This window comes from Orussus abietinus, unplaced genomic scaffold, assembly GCF_000612105.2.
Source record: "Orussus abietinus isolate OABI.00-Male unplaced genomic scaffold, Oabi_2.0 scaffold14, whole genome shotgun sequence".
Taxonomy (NCBI): Eukaryota; Metazoa; Arthropoda; class Insecta; order Hymenoptera; family Orussidae; genus Orussus; species Orussus abietinus.
The window spans coordinates 668,354-688,700 of record NW_019395994.1 but is presented as its reverse complement, the minus strand read 5'-3'; the positions used below and the strand labels follow the sequence as shown (position 1 = coordinate 688,700).

General features: G+C 39.0%; 6 protein-coding genes across 9 annotated transcripts; 3 read left to right on the top strand and 3 right to left on the bottom strand.

Moving 5' to 3' along the window:
- Positions 1–30: 30 nt before the first annotated feature.
- On the bottom strand, positions 31–1,172 carry LOC105698343 (RWD domain-containing protein 4). Its single transcript, XM_012422527.2, has 4 exons — positions 961–1,172; positions 737–846; positions 461–656; positions 31–369 (listed from the first exon to the last, which is right to left on the bottom strand). Exons 1-4 carry the CDS (start codon positions 1,063–1,065, stop codon positions 208–210), a joined length of 573 nt encoding a protein of 190 aa, XP_012277950.1. The 5' UTR covers positions 1,066–1,172; the 3' UTR covers positions 31–207.
- Positions 1,173–1,398: 226 nt separating this feature from the next.
- Positions 1,399–3,198, top strand: LOC105698339 (3-oxoacyl-[acyl-carrier-protein] synthase, mitochondrial). Of its 2 annotated transcripts, none has more exons than XM_012422521.1 (5): positions 1,399–1,504; positions 1,586–1,808; positions 1,939–2,256; positions 2,358–2,625; positions 2,698–3,198. In XM_012422521.1, the coding sequence occupies exons 2-5, from the start codon at positions 1,601–1,603 to the stop codon at positions 3,176–3,178; spliced, it is 1,275 nt and encodes a 424-aa protein (XP_012277944.1). In that variant the 5' UTR covers positions 1,399–1,504; positions 1,586–1,600; the 3' UTR covers positions 3,179–3,198. The 2 variants fall into 2 exon arrangements, with proteins under 2 accessions (XP_012277944.1, XP_012277943.1); XM_012422520.1 differs by having other exon boundaries at positions 1,876–2,256.
- Positions 3,199–3,387: 189 nt separating this feature from the next.
- On the bottom strand, positions 3,388–7,471 carry LOC105698338 (gametogenetin-binding protein 2-like). 2 transcript variants are annotated; one of them, XM_012422519.2, is made up of 11 exons: positions 7,203–7,471; positions 6,621–6,811; positions 6,400–6,543; positions 6,083–6,289; positions 5,797–6,000; positions 5,558–5,726; positions 5,314–5,478; positions 5,156–5,245; positions 4,770–5,021; positions 4,223–4,633; positions 3,388–4,076 (listed from the first exon to the last, which is right to left on the bottom strand). In XM_012422519.2, the coding sequence occupies exons 1-11, from the start codon at positions 7,290–7,292 to the stop codon at positions 3,900–3,902; spliced, it is 2,100 nt and encodes a 699-aa protein (XP_012277942.1). In that variant the 5' UTR covers positions 7,293–7,471; the 3' UTR covers positions 3,388–3,899. The 2 variants fall into 2 exon arrangements, with proteins under 2 accessions (XP_012277942.1, XP_012277941.1); XM_012422518.2 differs by having other exon boundaries at positions 6,083–6,295; positions 7,203–7,469.
- Positions 7,472–7,906: 435 nt separating this feature from the next.
- Positions 7,907–12,838, top strand: LOC105698313 (small integral membrane protein 14). Of its 2 annotated transcripts, none has more exons than XM_012422470.1 (5): positions 7,907–7,989; positions 8,878–8,976; positions 9,681–9,735; positions 9,878–10,017; positions 10,242–12,838. In XM_012422470.1, the coding sequence occupies exons 2-5, from the start codon at positions 8,899–8,901 to the stop codon at positions 10,281–10,283; spliced, it is 315 nt and encodes a 104-aa protein (XP_012277893.1). In that variant the 5' UTR covers positions 7,907–7,989; positions 8,878–8,898; the 3' UTR covers positions 10,284–12,838. The 2 variants fall into 2 exon arrangements, with proteins under 2 accessions (XP_012277893.1, XP_012277892.1); XM_012422469.2 differs by having other exon boundaries at positions 7,943–7,989; positions 8,863–8,976; positions 10,242–10,376.
- Positions 12,839–13,067: 229 nt separating this feature from the next.
- On the bottom strand, positions 13,068–17,503 carry LOC105698312 (zinc finger CCHC domain-containing protein 8 homolog). The gene is made up of 7 exons (XM_012422468.2): positions 16,921–17,503; positions 16,513–16,768; positions 16,023–16,339; positions 15,498–15,711; positions 15,238–15,421; positions 14,920–15,092; positions 13,068–14,826 (listed from the first exon to the last, which is right to left on the bottom strand). Exons 1-7 carry the CDS (start codon positions 17,211–17,213, stop codon positions 14,392–14,394), a joined length of 1,872 nt encoding a protein of 623 aa, XP_012277891.1. The 5' UTR covers positions 17,214–17,503; the 3' UTR covers positions 13,068–14,391.
- Positions 17,504–17,797: 294 nt separating this feature from the next.
- On the top strand, positions 17,798–19,194 carry LOC105698291 (MORN repeat-containing protein 3-like). The gene is made up of 3 exons (XM_012422410.1): positions 17,798–18,097; positions 18,286–18,575; positions 18,710–19,194. Exons 1-3 carry the CDS (start codon positions 17,928–17,930, stop codon positions 18,907–18,909), a joined length of 660 nt encoding a protein of 219 aa, XP_012277833.1. The 5' UTR covers positions 17,798–17,927; the 3' UTR covers positions 18,910–19,194.
- The last annotated feature ends 1,153 nt before the right edge of the window (positions 19,195–20,347 follow it).

The window sequence follows — 20,347 nt, the reverse complement described above, 5'->3', positions numbered from 1 at the left end:
TTTTAGTGAACAATTTTATTTACATTTATCCTGTTGGTACATCAATAACGTAACATTTGGCTTTATTTACCCACATAAAATTAAGTTTTTTACAATAATTAAATAATTGGAAGCAACGTATATGGGCAAGGAAATAAATTTATTCCCAACAATTTATAAAAATATAATACCATTGTAACCTGTACAAAAAAGAGAAGGAACTTGAAACTATGACTCTTGTTCTTGTTTGGAACCAGTTTGCGACAGATGTTTCACAATGTCCACCCAATCCCATCCACGAGGTTTCTCACCTTTCCCATCTGCTTTGTTCCATTGTCGTCGCTTTTGTGCCTTGCTCAACTGTTCCTTCTTCGGTTTCTTTGTGGATTCCTGTTAAATAAAAAATTCATGTTATAAATCTTAGAGGTACTTCAATTACATTTACTATTAATCTGGATTAATTCCACTTTTACTTTATTACCTGTTGAACATCTTCTGTAATAGTTAATTTACTAGTTTGTGAATTAAGTTCTCCTATTGTATCAGGTTGGGCTGTTAGTAAATCTGTAAGATGCTCCTGGATGGATTGGAACAGTGTGTACGTCATAGCGCAACCCAGCCATTGATCTGCTTCGTTGTCCACATGTTCCACCACTTTGTCCTTCACCTCTTGGACACTGTACATGCCAATTATTCACCTTTAAAGAAAGTATTCCATTGCGATAAAAATTAACAGCATGTAAACAGATTTACTTACACGTGTTTGTTGTAAAATGTGTCCATATTGATAGTTGGTTTCTCGGTAGGATATCCAGGACCCCACGAGATTTCCAGTAGGAATGATTTGATATCATTATCTTCTCCAAACTGAAAGAAGCATTCAATTTTGCTTATTGACTTAACATACAAAAGTTGTCAAACTTTTCTTCGCATGAAACTTTAAAACGAAATCATGAAATTGTGTAATATTGTAAAACTTGCTTTGTATTGATATGTAGTTGGTGTCAACTCTTTAAACGCAGGATCTCCTTCATATATTGAAAGCAGAACTTCTCTTTCCTCCTCCTGAAGCTCCACATTGCTCATTTCTCGTCGAATTAGAAGAGTACTCGATTCAAAAATGGTTCTAGAAGCAATAAGATAGTAAAATGTAACAAATCCTAAACTATGTTAATTTGAGGTTAAGGTACACGAACAGCTGATCTGACTATAGATATAGAAATATAGAGATATTAGGTTTGTTGCGTTGTCTGCACTTTCTACACTCGAGTGTAACAAGTGTATACATCTTGAAAGGACATATTTTAATGAAAAGCGTGTCCATGCAAAGTGTGGATCACTATCGGTTGAACACCGCTAGATGGCAATGGCTCCGTATAGTTGCAAAACTTAAAATATGGATATTTTCTGCTTCTCTGTATTAAACTTCATTTCAGCTGCAGAAAAGATAAATGCATATTAAATGTTGCCAGACTCTTCTCAGATTAGACAAATCGGTGTATAAAATTCACAGATTTGATAAAAGGTAGTACAGTGATTAAAAACATTTGAATACCGGCAATTTCATAAGAATGAATTGATTTGTCAATTCTTTCACTATATACAGGACCAAACTGCACTAATGTTGAAAAAATTGTCCCGAGTCGGGAGACCGTTTTCAAGGGAGGCAATTGAACCCAGGTCAAGACGCCGGGTCGTTATTACAGGAATGGGTATTGTCTCTCCTCTTGGAGTTGGCACCCAAAATGCTTGGAAAGCTCTCATCGATGGAAAGTGCGGCATTGTTAAGCTTACTGATCCAGAATACAAGAAGTTACCTTGTCAAATAGGTAAACAGTCTTTCATAATTCTAAAATCAGTTTATCGGTGATAGTCTAAAGTATTTAAATATTTTAGCTGCACTGGTGCCCAAAGGTGATTCCCCTGAAAAGCTGGACTTGAATTCACGTTTTACCCCAGCAGAATTACGAACAATGTGTCCAGCGACAGCCTATGCTTTAGTTGCCACAGACGAGGCATTAACGGATGCTCAGTGGAAACCAACCGATGAATCGGACAGACGCAACACAGGAGTAGCGGTAGGGATCGGGATGATTGACTTGGCAGATGTTTGCAACACACACGAAGCAATGAAAGAAAGCTACCGCAAAGTTAGTCCTTACTTTGTACCCAGAATTCTACCGAACATGGCAGCGGGACGTATTAGCATTGCGTACGGGTTCCGGGGCCCCAACCACGCAGTGTCAACAGCCTGTGCAACGGGCGCGCACTCCATTGGTAGAAATATCAGATAACTTTTAGTTCTTGAAATGAGATAAAAGGCTCTCTTGTGCTAAAGGTCAAGAAAGTACAGGAGGAGTGGTACTTTCGTTCCATAGGTGACGGTTTCAGGCTGGTACGTGGGGGTGAAACAGAGGTGATGGTATGTGGTGGTACAGAAGCATGCATCAGTCCACTAGCTATTGCAGCATTTTGCCGACTTCGGGCTCTCTCCACATCAAGGAACGAATTTCCCCAAGAGGCTTCCAGACCCTTTGACAAGACCCGAGATGGCTTTGTCATGGGAGAGGGCTGTGCTATCCTAGTCCTAGAGGAGCTAGCTCATGCCCGGTTCAGGAAGGCATCTATTTATGCCGAAGTATTAGGGTATACAAAACAGTGTTATCGACACTTAAACTAAATTAGATAGGTGGACATGTATAAAACTTTGCTCTCTAGATACGGACTCTCTGGAGATGCCGTTCATCTGACGGCACCCTGCAGCGAGGGTACTGGCGCGCTTCTAGCCATGGATCGTGCTCTAAAAGATGCGGGCCTTGCAACTAGTGAGGTTAACTACGTAAACGCACATGCTACCTCGACACCGCTTGGTGACACCGTAGAACTTAAAGCCATCGATGCTCTCTTTGGAGAACGAGCCAGCAATGTTACCGTCTCCAGTACCAAAGGAGCTCATGGACATCTACTAGGCGCCTCAGGGAACCTCGAAGCAGCCTTCACAGTGATGGCCTTACGCCATGGCATTTTCCCTCCAACCATTAACCTCCACCAGCTGGATGCACCCTCCGGAACTAATCTAAACTTTGTACCGAATGTCAAACGCGAATGGAGAGGAACTTCTAGGAGGATTGCTCTAAAGAACGCCTTCGGATTTGGAGGCACCAATGCTTCCTTGTGTTTAGCACAGTTCCTGGAATAATACACATTTCCCTTCTTGAAGTGTTACCTCTCTATTTCTCGTAGACGAGTATTCCAGTCAACGAGGCCACATGAATTATGGACGGTTAAAGAAAACTAAATTGGAATGCAACGTTTATTTTTTATATTAAATCTTGATCGATCGTTCGATCGCGGTATACTATCATTACAACGGCGACACATCGGTAATCGCACACCGTTTTCTCGACTAAGCCATTCTGAGAAATGTCGAGGACTCCGAGAAAATCGCAGAACTCACGTGCCAACATTTGAGCCAATACGAATCATCGTATCGAACGTTCCAACAACGTCTTAGCCCCAATTCCACTTCTCGTTTACATGATTACTCGTTTAACCACTCGTTAATTCCTTCACTTATCTTTCGTCTCTGAAAAGTCGCTCTTGTTCTAGCGATTCGACGTCAACCAAAAGGACGAAAAAGTAAGCACGATATATTCCTTGTTAACACCGAGTTCTCTTCGTTTTTTTTTTTCTCCAGAAATTTGCAGACTATTCGACAGATTGAGTGGCTCAGAACGGTCTCCACGACCTCGCGATCTCGCGAATCCACGATTAGACTGTAAATGACTCGCTGAAATTATACTATAATCACTGCGATTCGCGGACAATCCGCAAAGAAGAGTCGTAGAAAAGGGCACAATCGAATCCGGTAAAAAGAAAAGAAGGGAGTAGCTGTACCATCTACGTGGGAAGTCCCCAGTTTAGTGAGGAACGGCGAGTGGGCCGCGATGGCTGCAGAGCATCGCGAACCGCTTCCTGAGAGTCTGGCGCAGCTCCTGTCGCTTCTCCAGGACCTGGCACATCTTCGACTTGAATTCCAGCACCTCCTCCGCGGGTATATAGCTCTCCTTGCCCTCGTCTTCCGACGAATACGAATTCTAAATAACGCGAAACGAGGAATAATGAGATTCGGACAACATTCTCGAGTGATCGTGAAGGAAAACGAGAAAAGAGGAGTAGCAAAAGTTCATGATAACTCCGTGACGATAGGATGAATAAATTCACTTAATAAATGAATAATCACCTCTAGCATTTGCGTAAGAGAGAGTCCACCCCCGAAGTCTCTCGAGAAGGAGGTTCTCGACCCGGTGTGAGGGAGTTTCTCTTCGGTGATGATCGCGGAATCGTGGTTGCAACAATCCTCGCTGCAGGCTACCTCGGATCCTTCGGGGGTGCTCGGTAACGAGGAACAGCTCGCGTTATGCTCGGACGAGTAACCGCAATCCTGGGAGGACCTTTCGCTGGACGAACATTCGATCCTTTCGTCGTTCTCCGAGGGAAGGATCTTGCTGGTTTTGTTCATCGATTCGACCCAGGCGAGGAATCGCTCGCTGGGTCTCCCCATAAACGCGTCCATCAGCTCCTTCGAGGCTATATCCCGGTACTCCTGCCGCAAGTACCACTGGCCATCGTCTTTGTTCTTCTCCAAGAAGACCTGCTTGACGAAAAGTGTATGTAAGACCGTTCGATTGGCAACAGCGATATTATGCGAACGGAAACCTTACTTCAGCATTGAAAACTATTTCACTGAAAATTCTGTCTACTGAAGAGAACAGAAGTCGGGTCATTACCTTACATGACTCGCAGAATTCGTCGCTTTCTCCGGAGCGGCCTTTGCACATCAGATTAGCAGTCTCGGACTGACTCAAAATGCAAGTCGACTTGGTTAGGAGGTTAGCTTGAATGAGATCGTTTCGAGATCTTTCTCTAGGAGCCGGGAACGTTGCGGGACGAGATTCGCCCGAGGAAGCTCGCGACTTCTTCACGCAATCCGGGCACTTGCACATAGGAGGACCCTTGTTTTTTGGATCTAAGACCTGCAACTTTAAACCAAAAATTTATGCAATACTCTTCTATAAGTTGACATTTTAGACAAAGGAGAACAGGTATGAAAGATGAAGGAGTCAAGGAAAAAAAAACGAGAAAACGAGTAGCTTTGAAAAATAGTGCTGGTTACTTTATGCCGGTCGATGTTCCGTGTCTTCGGTTTCGTCTCGGAACAACTGCAGGACAACTCGTCATCGTTGCTATTCCTCTTAATTGAACACTGAAGAAGTAAAGGATTGAGTGAAATAGGGATTCTAAAAAATGCCTCCTAATAAGTAACTTTGTTACCTCGCATTCATTCTCTTTTTCCTCCACCTCGCATCGGCGTTCTTTCTTCTTCTTCCTCTTGATACGTAGCTTCTCTCGGCGCTGCTCTTTCGCTGCTTCCTCCTTTGTTAGCTCTACACAGAGGAGCTCCAATTGAGTAATACCTTGCTTAACCTCAACGGCCATCTGGAAAGGTCAGAGTTTTTATTAGATGTACCGTTCAATAAAAACGGAGAGAAGGGCAAGAGAAAGATGAAAAGGTTACTTGAAAGTTTCTAAATAGTGCTTCCACTGCCACGGCTGCTAGAACTTTGCAGACTGTTTCTTCCTCTCGAAGACGTCTGTGGACTCGGTGGAGACGTTCTGCCACACAGATGCCCAAGCAAGTGAGCACTTCTTCTTGAGCGATCTCCAGAGTTTTAGCATGTCGCTCCCTGTAGAAGAAATTTAGGTTATAGATGTTTAAGGATTATTTAAAGGACACTAGGAGAATCATCTGATTACCGTCCCACGAGCTCCGGTTGCCCTCGTCCAATTATAGTACCAATGTAATCGGTATTGGTAGGTAGATGAACGTGGCGTTCTGGTACACAACGCTTAATTCCAGTATAGAGGGCAGCCACGTAGCCCCTCTCTTTGGCAGGATCTGGTTCCGTCGTCAAAAGGTACGACGCCAGAAGTACTTTTGTCCGACACTCGGCACAAAATCTGGAAAAGAAAATATTCGGTTAAGAAAATTAATAAAAAGTTGAAAATGTTAGATATAAGGGAAAAGAGTTTATGGGATCACCTGTGTTTCTTCAGGTACGTGTCTAAGGTAGCGTCCAACGTGTCTGTTTCAACTAAAGTCAGTTCTTGCCGGCAAGGTGGCTTCATCCGATCCCAAACTTCTCTCCAGGCACCTGGTAGAGGCTTCGTCCGTTGTACCTCTAGCGAATGAAGGGCACACCTACGAGACTTCTTGCTGCGAGGCTGTCGCTCGACCAATCCATTCAATCTAGTGCTTTTTCAATTAATTAGAAATTCATAGTACGAATCGTAGTAATAACGTCTTTCAAACCCGCCCATCCAAACTTATTGAGACCTAATATCTATTGTATAAAGTACCTATGACCCTGTAGCATCGTACACAATAACCTAGGTGACTCCAAGATGTCATCCTTTACTGTTAGCATTCCCTCGGAAGTAACGATTAATGGATCCAATGCTGGGTGCCCAGATTTACTTAGATCGTAGAACAATCTCTCAACACTAAACAATATAAATATAATGATTACATTATCTAAGTGTGAAATAAAAGTAATTCACATTTATTTGCCTTGACAAACCTTCGTCTGCAACCAACACATGGTACAGCTTGATCCAGAATCGTCAATGTATCCTTTCGTGTTACTTCAAAAGATGCCTTCACTTCCTCTTTTGTCAGCAAACTTAATTTCTTCGAAAACTCATCTAATTGTTTCCCTCGAACCAATGGGCCCTCGCACACCGCACCAAGACTTCCAATATCCATAACCATCTGCAAATAAACATCGATAAATTGACATTCAAAGCCTTCACTAGCAAATTTCAACGATGATCGAAACAATACACAAATAAATAATTCCTTATCAAACATACATATTTGGTTCAATCCAACTTTTATTTTAAAAAACAATGCATCAGAACACACGATATAAGGAGCTTCACGGAATACAGGGAAGACTGACCAAGTGCTCTGCGATGCTAGAGGATAATTGCAATTGGATATAGTAGAGTGCCAGCGACCGGCGAACGTAAATGCCGATAATTCTGTTCGGATTTAGGTTAAGTGCCCTTGAGACTGATCTCGTTAATGAACTCTGATCGAAAGTTCTCTCTTTACACAGAAGCAAATCAGAGAAACCTATCAGATACTCGATAATACTTACTGTGAGATTTTCATCGACGATCAATGGCAATTGTCGTCGTGTCAAAGTAGCCGGGTTATCGTCACGCCAAATGTCTACCAATTTCGCCATGATGCTTAATAATCGGGCTTTGAAACCAAGTTACTTCGAAATTCAGCTTCGGCTTCGTCGACTCGGATCGTACAACACGGCGCCGTCGACGCCTTTGCGATAATTACCAACTACCACAAAGATCCAACAGGACATAAGCGCAGCTGCACTTAATCTACCGAACGTTTTACAGCTGGGCATTGCCGATGAATACAGAAACGTGAAGATTTCTATGAGGTTCCGTTTCATCTTATTTGAAAAATGAATCTATGGGAACGGATCAATCATATTCAAGATACAGAAGAACCGGCCTACTGGAATGTAGATTCTTCTGGAACAACGTTTACAATGCAGCATTTGGCTGCTACGAAAACGTCGGTCGCGTAGAAGAAAATATGAAAAATACATCCACGTATGCATGTCGACCGAATTCTTCACGGGAAGCAGCACAAGACTAATCGCGCTAATAATTTCGTGAGTAAAGTAAGCTAGAACTTAAATTCATCAGAATTTAAAAATACAAGATGGCGCCATCATGAGTGCGTGTGCTGCTTGCATTCTCCACCGCTGGCAGCACGGAAGCGCGATCGCGCGATCCTGTCTGTGAGCAATCTTCCAACTCATCTCTTGTTTGTGCTAAATGTAAATATAGGTCGCAGCGTCAAAACACTGTGTCGCCTCTGCCAGTTGCACGAAGCTCCGACTTCTCAAGAATCAGGTATTTATCGGTAATTTGCCTTCGGGCCTGTATTTTCGGAATTTTTTCACCGCATCGGTTCACGGATTAGCATTTACTAGGGTACCGTTTGCATCCTTCAAGGTGTCAGATTTCAGTTTTCGGATCAACAGCTGTCGACAAGTAAATCGCTGTCATGAAGTGGTATGCGACTACTTCGTGGTCGCTGTCATATCAAGCAACGGCACCTGAATGGCTTAGAACGTACCCGCTAATAATTTCGAACTAAACATTTCTATTTTACGAATTGTCCTTTCGAATAACCTGACCTGTAAGACGGACGATTCTGTCCTGCTTTTGCATGAATTGAAACACCCATTATTCAATTTAATCTGTAGACTAAAAGAGGACAGAGCTAAAGTTACATGGGCAAAATTACGTGGCAGTCTGACGCCCACGAGAGAGCCTGAATTCATCGTTATCCCATGCAACGGAGGATCTGTAAACTTGAAGACAGCCTTGTAGAGACAGTCTCTTTACGTCAAATACTTCCTGCGATAACGAATACATTTGAAGCACCTCTTCACTACACACATATGTGCTGATTGAACATGAACTTCTCTGTATAGATATGCAATTTCTGCAGTAAGCCTGGTCGATGTTTTCAGCAGCATCATATTGTGATAAATACGCAACAGTGGGCAGTTCATTTGAGGTTTATCGGTTTAGCGGTATACTTAGTTAAATGATCGTTGGTACATTATATGGATAGTGCAGTATACCACGAATTTGTCATTCCAGTTATCGGTCTGCGCTGAAAGTTTATTTTAATGTCAGTCGCACGCAGGCTATGCTGTTATCTTTGAGTCGATTAAATGCCTTATGGGCTATGTGAAATATTGTCTCGTGTTTTAGTTTCACATTTTCCAGGTCTGTAAGCCTACAAGTACAATGAGTGACGAAGGGTCTGATCTCTGCGAGTGTTTAATATGGAGTTATGAGGTGGCCATGCAACGCTTTTTGTCAATTGTAAGTATATTACAGTTCTGATGGTAGCATTGCAATTTGCATTATTTGAATGTTAATCATGTGTTGTTTATGCTAATGAAAGTAAGCAATTTAACTAGCATTCCTTCATTTAAATATCTGTAATTGACGATATCATTATATTTCCTAGCTCTTTCAAATTATCTTTTCTTTTCAAACTCTTCTTCTTAAGAGCTTTTGTTTCGTCTTAGCAGCGGAACAGAGTTCAATGCTAATACTGACTTCCAAGTTATTTAATGACATATAGAAGCAAGCATGACATAATGCATACATTACCAACATTTCTGCTTAGTTGCAGAAATATGGACTCATGTATCCAGAATTGGACTGCGAATGACGTAACATTAGCACATTATATCCTGACAGCAATACATTAACTTTATCACTGGAACGTATTCATTGAACATGCCTTCGCATGATCAACCATTAAAGATAACAATATATCACAGATACATGTAGTGAAAAGCTATTAACTGAACTCTTATCGTTAGAAAGAATTTCTGTTGTGTTAGTTTTTTTACTGACCGGATGCAAAAGTTACATTGAATGGTTATTATTCACGTTAATGGTAAATTATATTTATTTAGATCTGCACAAAGTTTGATTCTTTGAACCAATTAGATTATGAACTTTAAACCTACTGAGGTTTTTCTTTTGTAGCTTCTGATAATGTCTTATAATTACAGTTGCGCGAGACACAGGCATACTGCTCGGATACGGAATGTTTCAGTTTACCATCACGTAAGTACATTTTTTAATGTTATTAAATTGAAATGAAAATTCAATGGAGTAAGAAAAACTATCCTTATTACGAGAATGTCAGTAGTAGTCTAAGGTTGTAGTTGTAATAGCTGTAATTCATTAAAAATACCATTCCAAATAGTTCCCGGTCCAAATGATACGTCATCATCATCGAACCTAGTCATGATGATGATGATGGTAGGAATGGCTGGTTTGCTTTACGTGCTGAGACCAGCTTCCCTTCGGCAGATAGAAGACAGCAAACCTCGAAGCCATGGACCTGTAAGTTTTGCAAAATGTTTCCTTTACATATTAAATAATTCTAATAAGTTAACGGCGATATATACTTAACACTTAAACAGACTTAATAGAGTTTCATGTCAAATCATTAACACCTTAAGCAAACTTAAGGGTTGGTCTAAAAATATCTGATTATTTACTGAATTATTAATAATAGAGAATAGGAATCATTTATTTGTACTAAACCATTATCCATTTTTCAACAGGGTTCAAATAACGGTCCACCAACTCCACCAACAGCCAACTAAGCCATGTGAACTGACTCAGCCCGGGACTTCTCTGAGCTCTCGCAGATAAACCTACGGAGCTTAAACTCTAAAAGGAGTAAATGTAGCAATGACACTGTGAATCTCGTGTTCCGCGTTACGATTAGAATGTCTGTGGATAACATTTGGTGATGTAAAAGACAGGGACCAGAATTGTAAAGTTATCAACTGGTTTACAGTCTCAGCGATATCAGTCGAAAACGGTACTGAGAAGTTAGATCCGTGAAGTTATTGGCAGGTGCGACACTGGTGATTAAACCAAAAGCAATATTAGTTATTATTGCGAAACTTGGCAGAAACTAGGTCAAGTATTTAGAAAGCTTGATCATTATTTTCCAAACTGATTCGTTTAAGGAATCACTCTGGAAATAATACGACAATCAAGATAATTTAGAAAAATTGCCACATGTTGCCTGATGATAGGAACTATCCTGATAGTAAGTTTTTATCAAAAGATAAGAAGCAAACACCAATTAAACAGCCTCGACTAATTAATAACTGGGATATTCTCTGTGATAGTGTCAGAAGAAAGTTATGCAATATTGTTGTTGAAGAAGTTCACCAAATTCCATGGAATTCTTTTTTTTTTGCTATCAATTAAGATATGTACTGTTATTTTATTTAAAGAACCATTGGCATAGCTGGTTACTATGAGGATGATTTACAGTATACGCTTTAATTGGAATCGAAGGAATTCATCGTAACACTGAAGACAGCCAAGAAATGCTTAGTATAACATAAAATGCAGTTAATATTAATACTTAATTCTGCAATTCGAAAGTGCGCCGCGTGAAAGGGCTCCATCGACTATAGAACGTCGTTTCGCCTTATTACTAAAAGGCTAAGTAAGCGAGATGTTATGCACTATGTGGCTACATTGCCTGCCCCTGGCAAAATACAGACAGGCACAATCTACAAAATCCAGAATTTCGCACTTCGCTATCTAGAAGAACAGACACGAAAAGCAAAGAAGTGTTCTTACTAATAGTTCAAATTTCCTATATTTTTTATCTAAAACTAGGGATCGCGTTAAGCCCTATTTCTAAAATTCTTATCGGCTCCGTAACCTCGAAAACAATCTGTGAATAAAATCGTATTAAAAGAATAAATTATATTTCTACAATATTCGAATCTCAAGCCCTTGAATTGATCATAAAACGTATTTAATCATATTTCTGATATTCATTTAGTTAATCCTAATAAAGTATTATGTTGCAAGTTGTTGATAGTATTGCACTGTAAAGACTACATGTTTTTTTCGATATTAATTTGTTTTTAGACGGCATTGTTTGACACTGAGAGTTTTGAAACTTCACAGTTTACTCTCCTTGTATATTAATATTTTGCTGGTTTAATACGTTTTAGAAAATAACGAGTAATTTTATCGCAAACGTCCGCATAATACAACGGTACGAGTAAAATAAGGTATAAAGGGATATCATATAAGTTAGGTGGTTAATAATGGCTAGATAATAGGCAATGCACTTATTAGATCTGTTCGCTTGTACACTTTTTCTATGTGACCTTTCTTGATACTATCAGACAAGTATACATCAATATTTGTTAAGATTATAAACGAACAGGCCTAGTAACGCAGAAATGTTAGGAGGAGTATCAGAGATGTCTGAAGTTCAATACGACAAGAAGGTAACGCGAAAATGATTTTTTAGAGAAAAGTAGTGTCACTTCTAATTCGTTTATACAAGCGTGAATTAGTTAAAAAAGAAATATATATATATATTTATATTCGTTGGGAGAGATATTTATGTAACAAAAAAACTAAGAAGTAGTCTTCGCACTACTGTAAAACATGCTTTGATAGCATAAGCCGAGGGAAGATACTTTTGGTTATTAAGCGTTACCTTGTATTTCTGAAAATTCAAAATCATAAATGCAAACAATTTCTGAAGTAGATTTAATTAACAATTTCAGTGTAATCTATTACTATAGAATGGTTATTTTAAGAAAAGTTTGGGGATATATTCATGCAGTAAAAGCCACGATGATGTATTAATGTAAAACTTAGTGCATTTACAAGTGAATAAAATGTTTACTGCGCGAGTGTAATAGACATTGGATTGTTTTATCAATTATCAGTGTATAAATAATTTACGACGTTCAAGATTTTGAAAGTATGTACATTACCGTAAAGTTTCTGACCTTCATCGGTTAGTTTTTACATGAAACGAGTTATGAAAAATTATGAATCATACACGTTAACGTCACTAATCTGGAAAAGATTAGGCATATCACAAGAATTTAAAAAGATACATTTTTCATTCACCATAATGGATTAAACGGGTCTTTTCTGTTAAACAAATTTGTGTAGAGATATCAGAATATATTATTGATAATACTGATATATCGCCGGTCAAAATAAAATAAAATTTATAACTGTTATCAATCACGCATGCCTGCACGACAAGTACAGGCTCTGGAGACTATCATTTGTTACGTATGTACTATGTCCATTACACAATCTGTATTATTAAACGAAAATAACGTGACTATTGAATAAAAAACCTGATGGCAAGCTTTCTTAACAATTGTTCCTTCCAAGACCGTTATATTCAGTTACTCTGAAAATACTTTTTACTTGTCTGACCCCAGATTATTAAATCACCAAGATAAATTGGCAAAATGTAATAAACAAGGATAACTTATTTAAAACTGAAAATTGTATTGTAATCATTTCCCGTATTTAAATCCACTCATAAATACCTTGTTGATATGAAAAAGGAAACGCTTTACGACGCCGATGTTGAATTAGTTCATTGCGAGCTGTGCTCCGCATTTATTTCTTATACTCCCATGTTTAAAAATATGCTTTATCCATAAGATGTAAACACTATAACGTTACGTTTGTACAATTCAATGATCTCCTTTTTCTAATTTAGTTCGACGGCGCTTATACATTTCTATCAACGACTTAGGTTCTATTCTATTTTATTATGCCTTAGAACAGGAATGTGGGACGTATCATGTTAAAGTTGTGTACGTAATCCTCTTACATTGCTAGTCTAGCCATTGCAACGATTCTAATAAACCTTGTGAATGTTGCTAATTCAGCAATTTAGAATAATTACATACATACATCATTTTTTACACCAGGCAATATAATCATTGCAGATTTCACTAGTTTTTATTCGCCCTTTAAGAAAAAAAGAAATACTAATCGTGCCATTCAGAGAATCTTTGATCGAAATTGATTCTGCAAACATTTATTCAGAGTATTTCAGGTATTTACTATTTAAAAAGTATCAACAATAGGCGAATGTTACACGGCAAATTACTTTGTTCTATTGCCTGTATATAAAAAATATAGTCCACTTAAGTCCTCACACAGTCCTTTTAAATGTGTAACTTCCAAAGTAAACAATACACAAATATGTTACTTTGAACACGTATTATATATAGAATAAAATAAATTTCAATTCAATTCAAGAATTGGACATGCAAATAAATTTCATCTTCTATTCTTGTCAACTCTATATACATGTATGTATAATCTGAGCTAAAGCAATAGCAGAATAAATTTGCAAAAGATGCATCCACAGATTACGAATGATCCATACAAACTACAAAAGTCCTCGTTATTCGTATTTGCCAAATACATGGATACACATATTTGTCTATTGCTTAGTTTATTTGCTATAATTCTTATAAAACTGCTTTACATCCTTTACATATTCACGGTAAAAATGACAAACCAGAGCCCAGGATATTCATCGGGAATACTCCGGTCGGTGAGGGCCGTTTAATATTGGTTCTTGTTATCTTAGCACATTGCGTACAAATCACGAGAGATGTCTCATGTAAAATAAGGTACGCGAGCAGAGCACGGTACGCAACGTGTTAAAAACTTTGCAGGAACTGTCTTCATCGTCCGCAGCACTCCCTTGAAACAATCACTCCTAAACTTTGAGTGACTCGTATTTCGCAATGATAAATTTCGAAGCACTTTCCTACATACACACGCGTGCGCGCAGACACACACACACATTCACACTCACGCACACACTTATCGCACTTCACTTACCCGGTTAAAATTCTTTTTAAAAAACGACTGTTGCTTCAGGGTACATAGACATCACTCCTGCTGAAGCTTCGCCAGAGTGACCCTGACTTTCTGGATGATGCCAGACATCTGCTCATACTTTCCTGTAGCATCTGGTAGATTCTCAAAATTTATAACATCGCAGATATTCTTGGAAAACTTCTCCGAAGGGGGTAACCTGCTGTATGGTGAGAGACTCTGTAGAATAGGAGTCCCGAGGTCGACAGACTTAACGGAACCATGACTCGTATTGGGTGTCATCCTTGAAGAATCTATGGACTGGTTACGACTAACTGACTGTGGAGTAGACTCTGCAGACGGTGGCGGCATTTCCTGATTCATTGACTGAGACTTTCTTTTAATCGGAGTAGATTGCGAATTGGAGTTGTCCAATTCAGCAAGCAATTTCGTCTTTGCGGACTCCAACTCCTCTAGGGACGGAGAGTCAACATGTCGAGTCTCGCTCTCCTTAATCATTGCATAAATTTAATAAGACAAGTGGTCAAAATATTCTAAGAGATCAATTATTTATATGAAATATAGATGGAACTAAGACCTTACCGATAGTTTAAATGCAGCAGATATTTGTGGTTGAGTATCAAATTCTTCCATTGGAGGTGGTGGTGGTGGTGGTAATGGCGGTGGTGGCGGTGGTGGTGGTGGAGTCTCCAATCGCTCCAATGGGAGTGGAGGTACAAACAACCCTTTAACTGATACCGATTCTATTTCGCCATCTACACCAATGAATATAACAGAAAGTCAAATGTAGTTATTTCATTTTGTATCATTGCTGAGAGAGATAATAATTTCCTATATACTCATGTAATGTACAAATCAATTATTTTCCTCCGTTCACTTCAAACATATACCAGTACATACCTTCTGGATCTTCTATTTCCATTTCACTAGGCACTGCTTCCGTATCCAGATGTACATTATCGGGTGAACGTTTCAGCTTCTTTCTTTTGTATCCTTCATCAGCCTTCTTGTCCTTTAGTACGGACAGCATGACTTCTTTACTGTGCTTCGTTTGCATCTTTGGGACCCCATAGCGTCTGTGTTCCTTTGATTTCATAAAACTTGTATAAAAAGTTCAAAGTTATTAGGTATTGAAGTGTATTTAGAGAATCAACACTCACATCCAGAGTTCCTGGAGGAGGAGGAACATTAAAGCCTGGAAAGTCATGGATCTTCTTGACGTCAAATCTATCCATATCTTCCTTTTCAAGAATTTCTCCAGGCTCTGCAGATGGATCAGCCACTATGGAACCATCGGAACTAAACAATGTTATTCCAGAGTGTTGGAGACGTGCTTCTTCCAACCATCCTGGAGGATAGCCAAGTTTTCTCATTCTAAGAAACACACAATTCAATATACAAATGATAGTAATCCATTACATTAACGATACTGCTTTTGATTCTAACTTCTATGTGCGCATGCCATTCACCATTTTATTTCCAGATTTAATCTCATTATCTAATGTATCAAGTTAATTCAAGATTCCATAAAATAATAAATATTAAGTTTATTTTTATTCAATAATATATTGTACTTTCATTTTGGTTGACATTATTTTTTATATACGCTTTTTCTGCAGTATCAAGCACACAGATTTCATAACTTCTGAATAAAAGAAAACGTGAGATTTTGAAAATGTACTAACCTGTATATATGTCTCGGTAGCTCATTTTCTGTAACCCCCAATGCTTTTTTTAATCTACTGCTCAATTGACCTGGAGCAAGATGTGCATATTTCTGTTCCTCCTCAACATGGTACCTCATAACCCTGTGATTACCTTTAAAACCTTTTTTCGCGTTAAATTCTTTACGGTTTTTGTTAATATTAGATTGCATACGTGGTTGTGTACAATCGCGAAGATTATGCTCTCCCATACAGTTGAAACACAAGAATTTAGGGCGCACCACTGTCTCCTCCGATTCAGGTTCCATAGGAGACCCTTGCAGTGTTTTGTCATATTTCTGCAAATAAGAATTTGCGGAAGACGGTAAAACTTTACTCTTTCAAAATTTTTATATTAACACGTTGAAGGCCACAGTGGTCACCAGTGACTGCAACCGCCTTGCGATAGTACACTCATCATTTATTTTAGCAGTCGCGTTAAAGGAAAATAATCTGTCGAAATATAACAAACCTTGCCATACGTGGGAACGTCAAAATCATCCTTAAGCTGTGGCTCCTTATCAATTGTAAAGAGCATACTATCAATTGTATCTTGGCTCTCATCATTTTCCGTGCTAACATTAATCACAGATTCATTTGCAGATTGTTCATCCTCGACATCTCCGTGCCACACTTCCAATAATAACTTGGAAGACTTCACGTTACCTCCCTTGGTGCTCGATGAAATCAACTTTTGCAAGAAATCTTTAATCTTCTCCTTATATTTACTGAAAAAACACAATTACCCGATGAAACCTCATGGTATATACTTTAACCACAGACATGATCAGTCTAGCAACAACAAAGTTCAATTGGTCAATTAGTAAGGAATGTCCATTAAAAATGAACAAAATAACAACAAATGTTCCTGTATCTTTACCTAGCGACTATCTGATCCCTAAACATAACCTTAACCATGGGTTTGACGCTCTCGTTTAAATCGGAGATTTGAGACTTGGAATCACTTGTACACGCATCGACCTCTTCATCGAGCAGGACAAACTCCTTACTTGGATTTCCCAATGACACGGTTCGATCCAAGTCGGGATGAATCGACACGTTGAGGTTAGGACGATCATCTTCGGTCAAGTCAATGGACTCTTGGCTTGAGTCCAACACGACTACCTCGTCCTCTAGCAGAGTCACCCTTCTCACGTTATTCATGGGAAACATTTGTACCGGAGTGAAACCATGGATTTCACTAACTATCCACAAGCTCTCGCGATTCTCGGATATATCCCGTGTGTTTACTAATGTTTGTAAACCTTAGGACAGCGGTAGCGATCTTTTAGAGCGCTCTCGTTCCTTATGACACATCGATACACAGGTTGACGAATGCGATTTGATGCGATTAAATGCGATATAATGCGATAGGTCGCGGTCCCACTGAGTGCATCGAGTATACAGGCGTCGCGTCAACGCGTCGAGGATGAACAACCAATCAGAAGTGCCGAAGTATTCTATAGAGCTCTCAAAATGGAGACCAGCGATTGGTTGTCCATACTCGATGCACTGACGCGCCGCTCTCAGTGAGACACCGACGTAACGACGCAAGAGGTCACGTAAACATAAGGCGCGCATTTCAAATTCGCAATCGTACTAACGCCTTAAGATTATTTCGTTATTTATCGATCAAAACGTCTTCTTATTCGTATTAAAAGTATATTTAGACCCAAAAGGGAGCGTTGATAAAATGCGATGAATAAATCTTCATTTGTTAATAGAATCACTAATTATAAGGTACGTATCCCTAACCAATCCAATGCGGTCTCCGATTGCAAAGATAATTTCCTTTAAAAATAGCTTTAAATCCACTAAAACTAAATGGATATACGTGGAAAATGAGAAGTTTTCAATACGTCCTTTGGATAAATACTCTCACAGGAAATGCCTTTTTTGAAAGCATTAAAAACCAGTATTACCAAGACCCGGATAGAAAATTGCAAGAGAAACGGCTCGCGGCATGCGACGTTTAGTCCTTCAACGCCTTTGAAAGACTGTTATTGGGGCGATTTTAAAAACGACAAGAAAGAAGGCAAGGGCACTCAATTGACCAGGTTAACTTTTTCAATGAAATTCTCGACGATATTTTATACCAGAATAATATTATACGAGCGATCTTAAGAACCTGTAATTATTTTTCCCTCGGAATTTGACCGCCCGAATCGTTATTTCTTTTTTTTCTTACTTAATATGATTAATTTATCCATACACATTACTTGGTACCAAAATAAATACATTTCAGGAATAATTGGCTGTACGAAGGCGACTGGTCGAACGGGCGAAGAAACGGCTTTGGGGTTCTCAGCAAAGTGTCGAAAATCGGTGAGATCTGGAAATTTTATTCGGGTGATTGGGTTGTCGGTAAAAAGCAAGGCTTCGGTCGTTACTGGTACCCGGACGGAAGCTTTTACGAGGGAAATTTCCTGCAAAATAAGCGCCACGGCTTCGGTCGCCAGTGGAACCGTGACGGAGGATTTTACCAAGGAACGTGGAAGGACGATCTTAATCACGGAAATGGAATCTTTATCCAAGGTACATTATAATAATACAGAATAAGTCATTTAAACGTGGCACCATTTCTTCGTTCCCTTTATTTCCAATTCGATCGTGTCTAACTCTTATCAAGGAAATTTATTTTCAAAATACAATCACCCACTAACGAACAGCTAATGGGAATCGCTACGAAGGTGAGTTTCTAGGTGGAAAAAAGGACGGTCGAGGGATATTCTACCACTTGGACAGTGGACAGATGCAAGAGGGATGCTGGAAGAACGACATTTGTGTAATCAGCACCGTGGAAGATATCCCATGGAGACAATCTGCTAATTATCCTACACCTTACCCAATTCCGGAGGTTTGTCTGTAGCGAGAACATAGTTAACAATTTTTAGTCCTAACGAAGTTTACAACTTTTCCCTTGAATTTCATTCATAGAAATCGTTCTTTACCAAGTCGAGTCTTCGTTTTCAGAATCGACTTGTCGACCCTGATGAGATCATTAAGAAAAGGGAGCAAGAGGTATTAACTCCTGGAAATCGGTCTCAAGAGTTGAATCGCTCTCCTCAAATGGGCGATTATAGGCATCTTTACGTGGTCTGCTGACTGTAATTAGTTTACAGGTGTCTTTTCTAGTACTCTCCACGTTGCGACACGTATTTTATGATTCACCGAACCGATAGTTTACACAACGTGTTGCACGATATTCCTCAAGGCATTATGAGAATACCCGCGTGATATCATCAGTGAGAGTATTTTAATTATTTTATTATGTCATTATTTTTCTTTGTATCTCCAAATTTTGATCCACTTTTTATAACGCACCGAGCAGGAAGCGTCTAATGAACTTCGCAAATACACGTTGTCTTCGAATCTTAAAGTGATGTATATTTCTAATCGTATTAATTATATATACATACGGGGCATGTGTATAATCTTAAGTATAGACAACCTATACTAAAATATTTGTATACTTCGGCCCACCTGCGCTATTTGTTTACAAATTCCTTTGTATTTCAAAAAGTCGTTTGTTCGCAACGAGAAGAAAAATCAGGCAGTGATGAGACGCCGGTAAACTATACGTAACCACGATGCGACGTAATTTTGGCAAGAAAAAGAAAAGCAAAAGAGGGAAATACCAAAAATACTTTCTTTCAGCCTTTCATCCGGACATTTTTAAGTATATCAAATATAGCGATTTGAAAAGTCTCAATACTCTGTACCTTGGAGCTCGCGTTAGTTGAGTTCCCTCAGAAGACACGATTTTTCAAATTTATAATATCGTCAGTTGTTTTCAGCCTTTGATTAGTATTTAAATTTCCAAATGTCACGTTAAGCGTTACTCGTCAATGTGTCTTTTATCATATAAAATTTCTAACCGCCTTGTACTTCGACCTAATCGTATATACACACGTTTTATCCCGTCTTCAATATGTACATTTAAAAAGTGGTATAGTAAAACTTCGCAGGTTTGAAATAAATACAGCGCATCGAAGGAGCGCCTTCAACAGGATCGTTGCATAAATGTTTCGCACATTTGGTAATTTTTTAATTCATCTTCCCCCGACGGATAAAAGATACTCTCAGTGCCTGTAAAACTCGCTTTCCCAATAGTACTATAAGACCTCACATTCTTATGAATGTCATATTTATACGATTTTTAGATTACAAAGGCAGCGAATTTTACATCTTTACAACAATTGCAATAAAACGCCGAGTCGTGATTTAGTAACTAAACAGTGATTAAGTACTGCGACGATGGTCTAGTTAAAATTAATAACAGCGCTTAAACTTACATACGACACTAA